At 70.0% G+C, this 8666-nt stretch overlaps 1 protein-coding gene across 1 annotated transcript; it reads left to right on the forward strand.

Moving 5' to 3' along the window:
* Positions 1–3487: 3487 nt before the first annotated feature.
* On the forward strand, positions 3488–8534 carry LOC123256171 (adhesion G protein-coupled receptor A1-like; the record flags this gene model as incomplete). The annotated part of the gene is made up of 4 exons (XM_044684855.1): positions 3488–3580; positions 3775–3902; positions 4065–4188; positions 8389–8534. Coding segments are annotated over exons 1-4 (491 nt in total), but the record flags the coding sequence as incomplete, so codon positions are not given.
* Positions 8535–8666: the final 132 nt, after the last annotated feature.

Here is an 8666-nt window from a genome sequence, read left to right on the forward strand (position 1 = left end):
GCGGGGAGCTCCCCTCCCCTCCCCTCCCCTCCCCTGCTCTCTGGGGCTTCTCCGAGCTGAGCCTCCCCCTCCGGCCCCCTCCCCCACGCAGGGCCCGGGCCGGGCCGGCCTGGCGGGGGGCAGAGCGCGCTCCTGGGATGGGGGAGGGGAGGGCCCGTCGGAGCCCGGGAAAGACGGGGCAGGCGGGCAGAACTTGTTCAGGACGGGGGAGGGGCCGCTACCCCGCGTCAGCAGGGGGGCCGGGAGGGGCCGCCCTGGGAGGAGCCCGAAGGGCAGATCCGCCCCTGCTGGGTTTGGGGCCGTCAGTCCATCCAGCAGCCCGTGTGGACTGGGCGAGCCCCACCCCCCCCAGGGCCAGCCGTCAGGCCAGAAAAGCCCTCGACAAGATGGAGCGGGGCAGGGAGAGCCAAGTGCAAGGGCCCGGAGGCCGGAGATGGCTGTTGGGGGATGGACAGGCCGGGCCGCTTGGCCCTGCCGGAGAAGACCTGAGGAGGGCACGGCGGGCTCTGTGCAGCCCTCACAGGCGCCTGGGCTCTCCCCGCTTTTCAGACCAGGAAGCTGGAGGGAGACAGTTGACCTGGCCAGGGTCACCCGGCTGGATGCCAGGCCCGGCCCGGCGGGCTGTAGCACCCGCCTGCCAGTAAGACTGGGGGGGGGCACGGCCTGCTGTAGGGGCTGATGGTGAACAGAGTGCTCTGGGGGGGTGCAAGTGTGTGTGTCCTTGTGTGCGTCTCTGTGAGTGTCTCTGTGTGTCCGTGTCCGTATCTGTGCGTGTGCGTTTACAGTGAGACAAGAGGGGCCCCGCGCTTTGTCAGGGGGGGAGGGGAGATGGTCACGCCGAGCCTTCGGAGGCACCCTTGGGTGGGCGGCCGGGGCCGGGGCGGCGAGGGGAGCCGAGGGATGCTGGGAGAGCGCAGGCAGGCGGCGCGGGCGCCCCGGGGTGGGAGAGTGGGACGGCCCAGTGCCGGGTCCCAGGGGAGCCCGAGTGTGGGTAAGGGACGGGGGAGGGGACTGAACGAACCCGAGCCTGAAAGGGCCAATCGGAGAGCCGGGACCAGGCGGGACTCCAGCCGGCCAGAGCGAGGGGGCGCTGGAGAAGGTCAGCGTGGGGCAGCCCCAGAGCGAGGCCTGAGCGGACTGCGGGGCCTGGCCAGATGGACCTGCCGCTGGCACTCATCTTCCCATGGCAGGGGCGGGGGGCGGGGGGCGGCCCCCCAGGCGGCTCTGATCAGCCCCTTCCAAAGGCTCTGGCCCCGGCTCGGACCTTCCTGGCCCTCCTCCCCGGCCGGCTCGGCCCATCCCGGCGGCTCCCGATGGCGGCCACACCACCCGGCACCCGTGGGAGACGGAGGCCCTCGAGGGCCCGCCGAGCACCCTCCGAGGAGACGCCCGCTTGCCGCCACCCCCGGAAGTGGCCCGTCAAGTGCAGCGGCACGAACGCCTCCAGAACGGAGCGGAGCCGCCGTGTGGCGCTCGTCGTGGCGCGGCCTCAGCGGCTCCGTCTTTCGTGTCCGCGGATGTTCGCCGCCGTCCGGCCCGGCAGAGCGAAGCGCGACGAGCCGAGTCTGGGCCGACGAGGTGGAACGAGGCTCTCGTGTGGGCCGAGGGGCCCCGAGCTCTGGGCTCCGGACGGAGGCTTCCCGGTACGGCTGCAGCGCCCGCGGGGGACGTGTCCAGTCAGGAGGAGACTCGGGACGAGCTGGGGGCTTCCAGGCCAGCGACGGGCGGGCGCAGAGCCTGAGAAAGGGCGCCCGGGCGGAGCTCACGGAAGGCTCTCCCTCGCCGGCCGTAGCTTTGGGGCCCTCCCAGGAAACCCCCCGGAAGCCTCCGCGAGCCGCTAACGAGAGACCTTCCCGGGACACGGAGCCCCCGCGCGGGGAGAGAAGCCGCCGGCCACACGCTCTGCCGCCCCCGACGAGCCCGTCACGGGCGACGGCGCCTGGGCCGTCCGCGAGCCCCGGCCGTGCCGCAGCCACCAAGCCAGGCTGGGCAGCAGGACAGCCTCGGAGCGCCGGGCAGTGGCGTCCGGCTCTCGTTTCCCAGAGTCCTCGGCGAGCTCCGTCCGTGCTGAGCGGCTCCCCCGGCACCTCGTCAGTCGGCCATTCGGGCCAGAGCGGGAGAGGAGCCTGCCGGTCTCCAGGTTGCTCAGGAGGGAGGACGGCGAGGAGGGCTCCTGGGCGGCCCCTACTGGCCCGAGGGCGTCTCCCCACAGACTCTGCGCACCGCCAACCCCGCCACCACCTCCAGGGAGTCCTCCATGGTTTGGGTGGAGAAAACATGGACGGCCCATGCACGCTAAGGCGCCCCGGGGCCTACTCCTGCTTTGGAGAGCTGGTTGTTAAACGTTTACCAACGTGCTCCTGCTCAGCTGCGGCCTGGGAGAGCGGCTGTGCCCGTTCCGTACACCCCCGGAGGTGCCAGCCCTGCCCCAGGGCTCCCTCCGGAGCGGCAGGACAAAGAGCTTCGCCTCTTCCTTCGCCCAGAGGGAGCTCGCCGAACTCTTGGGGCTGTCCTCGGCCATCCCCCGCCTCCAGGGACGGGCCGGAGGCCAAGGCGCCGAGGTCTCGAAGGCCGCATCGGAGGGGCCCAGCCAAGCTCCAGGAAGGCTCCGGTCTGGGGTTCGGGTTTGTGATGGGCCTCTGAGGACCAGAACTCACCGGAATCCCGGGAGCCCAGAGCATCGAGGGGCCACCGCGGGCCTTCGGAGCTGCCCGAGGCCTCACTCTGGCCCTCGGGGAGTGACCGAGCGGCGGGACGGGCCCAGGAGCTCTCTGAGAGCCCCTTTTCTCGCCGCACCGACCCTGGGCAGTGGCGCGGCGGCCGGCCGCCCGCCTGGGCATCGCGGGCACCCACGCCTTCCCCCTCGGCCTCTCTCGCGGGCCCGTTGTCCGGGGGCCACAGCTTCATGGAGCGAGGCGGCGGGAGTCCAGGCGGGAGAGTCCTTTCCCTCCACACGCTGCCCTGCGGACAGCCCCCCGGCGGGAGCCGCCCAGAGGCAGTGGCCCAGCTGTCCCTTCCAGGCACCCTGCGCGGCTCACTGCCTTGGGACGGCCAGAAATGCTGCCACCATCCAGCTCCAGGGATTCTCCTGGCACTCCCCCGTCTGGCCCCATTGCCTTGAGGGCACAAATGCCACCGGAGAGAGGAGACAGCCCTGAACCCAGGGCCTTCCTTCCCGTCCCCCTCAAGGGTCCCCACGAGTGGGTTCGGTGGCAGAAGAGCAGGAAGGGCCAGGCAGTGGGGGTCAAGGGACTTATCCAGGGTCACACCAGGAGGAAGCATCTTAAGCCAGATTTGAATCCAGGACCTCCCGTCTCCGACCTTAGCCCCCTCGGACCAGATTCCCATTCCCTTTGGGGGGGGCTGAGTCGGGGGGAGGAAGCCCCGAGGCAAGAGGAAGGCAGCTGCGGGAGGGCGGCAGGGAGGGGTTGTCTCTGCACCGAGGCCCCCAGAGGGGCTGAGCGGGAGAGACCGTCCCGCCACGGGGATGGTGGCCAAGGCCAGAGCAGGGCGCTCCCCTCCGCCCGCCCCCAGCCGGCCCAGAGGGCTCCTTAGGCCCCCCCAGAGCAGGGTCCGAGACGTGAGCGAGGGGGCTGCCCTGAGGGGCTCTCAGATCACCCCCAGAACGGGCGTCTTTCCCTGGTGGGGCTCCGGCCCCCCCGCGGCAGGCTGACGCGCGCTGGGCCTGGGCCTCGGCGGGGCGCACACTGGGGCCGCAGGCTCCTCTTCGCTAGGCCCCCCCCCGCCGGCCGCTAAGGCGCTTCTCCCCGCCAGGATCTGAAGACGGTCCTGTCGCTGCCCGAGGCCCCCGGGGACTTCCTGCACCCCGTGGTGTACGCGTGCACGGCCGTGATGCTGCTGTGCGTCTTCGCCTCCATCCTCACCTACATCGTGCACCACAGGTAAGCGGCGGCCGGCCCCGCCGCCCGACTCCCCTCCCGGGCACTTGGGAGCGAAGCCCGGCTCTGAATGGGGGACCCTGTGGGGGCAGCGGGCACCAGGCCTGGCACCAGGCTCCCCTTGGCACGCGCCCTGACCCGGCCACCTTCTGTCCTCCCTCCCAGCACGATCCGCATCAGCCGCAAGGGGTGGCACACGCTTCTCAACTTCTCCTTCCACACGGCCCTGACCTTTGCCGTCTTCGCCGGGGGCATCAATCGCACCCAGTACCCGATCGTCTGCCAGGCTGTAAGTAACCAGACTCTCTTCCCTTTCCCCACAGCTCAGCCCTAGGCAGGGCACACGAGGCGACGCCAGGGGGCTCCCCCGAGGCCGGCAGGCCTCCGTCTGGCCTGGGGCTACGGACACGCCCCCTCTTTGGGGGACTGGACGTAGGAAAGTGCCCTCCCCCCCTGCTCCCCAGAAGCCTGCTCGGCGCTCTGCCCCAGGGGGACCCCCAGCCTGTCCTCACACCGGGGAGCAGAGAGCAGGTGGGCCGTGCCCGCCTCGGACGGCGTCCCACGGACCTCCCCCCGGCCCCGGCCCTGACAATGAGCCGGGCACCTCCCCTGGCATGCGGCGGCCCCGACCAGGGGAAGCAGCTCATTCCTCGGGTCGTGTTCTGGGGCCGGCCCGGAACGCCCCCTGGAGCCGGGGGAAGGCCTGGCACGCCGTCTGTCCCAGGGCAAGACTGGCACGGCCCCTCCCCACCCAGCAGCTGCTTCTGAGCCCCCGCGAGGGCCGGCCCGGGCCCAGAGGATGCCACACTGACGTCTGGGACGCTTCAGCCGGGCAGGGGAGACCCACCGCCAGGCCGGGGGCGAAGCTTCTGAGCTGCTGGCCAGTGAGGAGGGGCGGGCGGGGGGCCAGAGCTCAGCCTCGAGTGCCAGTCCTGCCCCCACCTCGCTCGCCTCGTGGCATCGCCCAAAGCACTGACCAGGACCGAGGCCGAGTGCTCCTCGGGCAGCCTGTCTGTCTGTCCCCGTCTCTCCCCTCTCTCTGTCTGTCTGTCTCTGTCTCTGTTTTTCTCTCCGTCTCTGCGTGTCTCGGGCTTGTGGAGGGGCCGGGTCAGTCGGGCGGTCAGTCGGGCGGTCAGTCAGCCATCGCTAAGCCCGCCTGGGGGTCCCGAGTAGGACAGGAGCCGGACTCTGCCTCGGGGAGCCCCCCGGCCAGTGGGGAGAGGGAAGGGGCTCTGCCTGCCTCAGCCTCCTCGGCCCCGGGTTGTTGGGAGGACCAGAGGAGACCCCCCGGCTGCGCCCTGGGGAGGGAGGGCCGCTTCCCCCCTGCCCCCGCCGCCCGGCGCCACCGAGAAGCAGCAAAACGGCTTGTCGGGTTTCTGTGCGTCTTGGCAGCGGGAGCCCCACGGAGGCGAGCTCTGCCCGCCGGGATGCAGACCGGTCTGGGGAGGGGCTTGGCCCAGGACCCCCGGGCAGACCCTCCCCAGGCTTCGCAGAGCCGCGGGCAGGGCAGCGTCTGTGGATGGGGGGACGAGCCGCTGCCCCCACCGGCCTGGCGCAGAGGGAAGACGGTGGGGCAGATGCCCTCGGGCAGGGGTGGACGCGGCCTTCTTTGGGGCCGGCCCCCCCAGGAGCCACCCCGACCTGTGCCCGTGGGAGAGGGCTCAGCGGGGCCCCCCATCGCCCATCGCAGCCTCTGCTCGGCACCCGCTCCCAGGAAGCCGCCGCTGGGATGATGGAGGGACCGGACCGTTGTTATGGCAACAGAGGGCTAATCCCAGCCATTGAGGACACAACCAGCATCCCCCGATGGTCGTGCCGTTTCCTGCTCTGGGGGGGCCCCGGAGGGCAGCCACAGGGCCCCCCCACGCTCCGCGGCCAGCCTTGGTCCTGGGCAGAGACGCCTCCAGATCAGAGGATTCCGGCCCAATCCTAGAGCGACTCTGTGACACACAATCATGCAGCCTCCTCAGAAGCCCTCTGCAGATGGGGAGATCACCCCCTCGAGGCAGCCTGCCTCGTTCTTAGGAAGTCTTCTGCCAGGGTCCAGTCTACAGCTGCCCCTTCTGCCTCGGACGCTTCCTGGCCAGGTGACCTTGGGCAAGTCACTGACTCCGTCTGCCTCCATTTGCAAAAGGAGGGGCTCGACCTCCGTGACCGGAGGGTCTTCCCAGCCCCGAATCCAGGACACCAGATCCCCACACCCGCCTCGCCACCTTCCATGGAGGTTCCGATCCACAGCGCCTCCCGGCAAGGCCACGCCATCCACTGGGCGGGGCCCGAGATACCCTCAACTCGGGGTCGTCCTGTTAGACCCCCCTCACTGTGGGGCTTGGCCAGTGCTCTTCCGTCCGTCCGTCCGTCCGTCCACCCAGTCACTCACTCTTTCCTGTCAACCTTTCGGCCCCCTCTCCCTGCCTCCACCTCCCCTTCTGCAGGCTGGATGGACCTCGAAGCCTTGGCACCAAGCCCGAAGCCTGACCCAACAGTTCATCTGACCAGTATTGTGCTGAGCCCAAGGTCAGAGGCTCTGGGTTCGGATCCTGCCTCTCAGATGCTCTCCCTCTTGGCTGGCCCTCATTAGAGCCATCCCAGCAGGGCATGGTGGGCCCCCGGCCTAGGGAGCTGCCCTCGCAGGAGGGCTTTAAGTGAAGAAATGGGGCTCTGTAGGCGGCCCGGAGCGGCCTGACGGACCACTGCTCGGACCCCCTCACGGGGACTCCCGTCGGTCAGCGTGGGGCCAGGCCGGAGCGGAAGGACCTGTCGGGGATGGGAGAGGAGCCTGGCCCCTGGGGACGCCTCGCTTCAGCTCCCCGCAGGCCCCAGGCAGGCCCCCCGGAGCCCGGACTGCTTCACACCCGGGACAGAGGAAGCACAGACGTGGGGGGCTGCGAGGCCTCTGCCCTCTCGGAGGATGGAGCGGCGCCCTGCACCCCCCCAGCTTCCACGGGCTGTGGCTCCCGCGCCGCCCTCCTGGGCTCGGCCAGCTGGGCACCGGCCCGGCCTCGTCCTCAACACATTGTGGCATTTTCTCTTTCGGAGTCAGAGGAGGCCCGGCCCCTGAGGGCACACGGGAGCCACAGCCTGCCCAGAAAGGCAGCTTCGCTGTCCAGCTCTCCGAGCTGCAGAAGAAAGGAGTGTCTCCCGAGGGCCGGCCCACCTGGCAGGCCCGGGAGATGGGCACGTTCTGCCTGGCCTCTCCCCCTTCTCGCCCCGCTCAGCGTGCCCCAACAGAGACGCTCCGTGGCCGTCGCCGCCTCGGCCGCTCCCATCACATCCCGCAAAGCCCTCCGCAGAGGGACCTCTCTGAGCAGCGATTAGCACTCCCGGTTTGTAGGTGGCTATATGCCAGGGGTCTTCAGGACTGGAACTCGGCACTCAGTCCGCCTCCCCCCACTGAGCAGGTCCCTGCTACGTGCCAGGCATTGGGCCGGCCTCTGGGCTGCGATTCGTTAAAAGACAGGCCCGGGGGAGAGGGAGGAGGGCAGCAGAGGGTGCCGGTGCTGTTGGAAGCGGGCAGAGCAGTGGGTACGAGGGGAGAAGCCTTTGTTGGTGGACGGAGAAGGTCATCGAGGCTGCTCGTGTGTTGGTCACTGTGCTAAGCCCAGAAGTGGACAGTCAGGATTCCAGGGAAGGCCTGGGTTCAAATTCAGCGCCAGACACGGTGGGACGGCGCCTTCGTCTCCGTCTGCCTCTGTGTCCTTAAGCACACGTAGAAGGAGGCCGATCGTGGCCGGTGGTGAAGACCAGCGAGGTCGTAGCTACAGCCACCCGCACACAGCAGGCGCCTCATAAGTGCTGCTTCCCGGCCCTGCAGGAGGCCGCAGGAGTTGTCTTCCTTGGTCGGTGCCCCCTTATGGAGAAGACGCCTCGGGCACACTTTGGTGGCTGGTGAGGCCAAGCCGCCGCGGGCATACGCTGGTCCCCGGCCGGTCGGGAGCCCGCGAGAGCCACTGGTGCCAACGTCGCTTCTGGCCCTCGAGCCTCTGACTAGGTCCGGGTCAATGCAGGGCCGCGTTGGCGAACCTCCCCCCGGCCCCGGCCCTCTGCCCGGCGTCGCGGTGGCAGAGCTTCCTCTCTCCCCCGCCTGGGCTAAGGGGGCGGCTCGGGCACTCGGCCCCCAGAGGGCTCGCCACCCCGGCCTAGGCACTGAGGAGGCCCACCCAGCTGCTCCAGGTGGCTCCTGGTGCCGGGCACACAGATGGCACACGAGGGCCTGGGCCGGGCCTGGCAGAGCAGCCCCTCCCGAGACCCCAGGCAGAGGCCGATCAGCAGGAGACTCTGAGCTGCCCGGCCCGGTCAGCCTTCAAGGCAACATCCAGCCGGCCTCCGGGGCCTTGACCAGTGTCTGGCCTCGAGCACGGACACGAGGGCCTCCTTTTCCTCCCTAATTCCCTGGGAGCGTCTTTGGGCCACAGAGGGCCTGAGCTCCCTGGCCGGAGCCCCCGGACCAGCCAGCGAGGCTCACACTGACCCTGCCCTCCTCCCCCAGGTTGGCATCACGCTGCACTACTCGACGCTGGCCGCCATGCTGTGGATCGGTGTGACCGCGAGAAACATCTACAAGCAGGTGACGAAGAAGGCGGCCCAGGGCCCGGCGGGCGAGCAGCCTCCGTACCCCAAGCAGCCACTGCTCAGGTAGGGCCCGCCCACGTCCGTCCATCCGTCCGTCCGTCCGTCTGTCTGTCTGTGTCACGCACGTGGCCCAAACGGCCCGTCCACATCTGTCTGCCTGTCTCACATGTGTGGCCCGTATGTCTGTCTATCTCA

Source organism: Gracilinanus agilis, unplaced genomic scaffold (genome assembly GCF_016433145.1).
Source record: "Gracilinanus agilis isolate LMUSP501 unplaced genomic scaffold, AgileGrace unplaced_scaffold56589, whole genome shotgun sequence".
Classification (NCBI taxonomy): Eukaryota; Metazoa; Chordata; class Mammalia; order Didelphimorphia; family Didelphidae; genus Gracilinanus; species Gracilinanus agilis.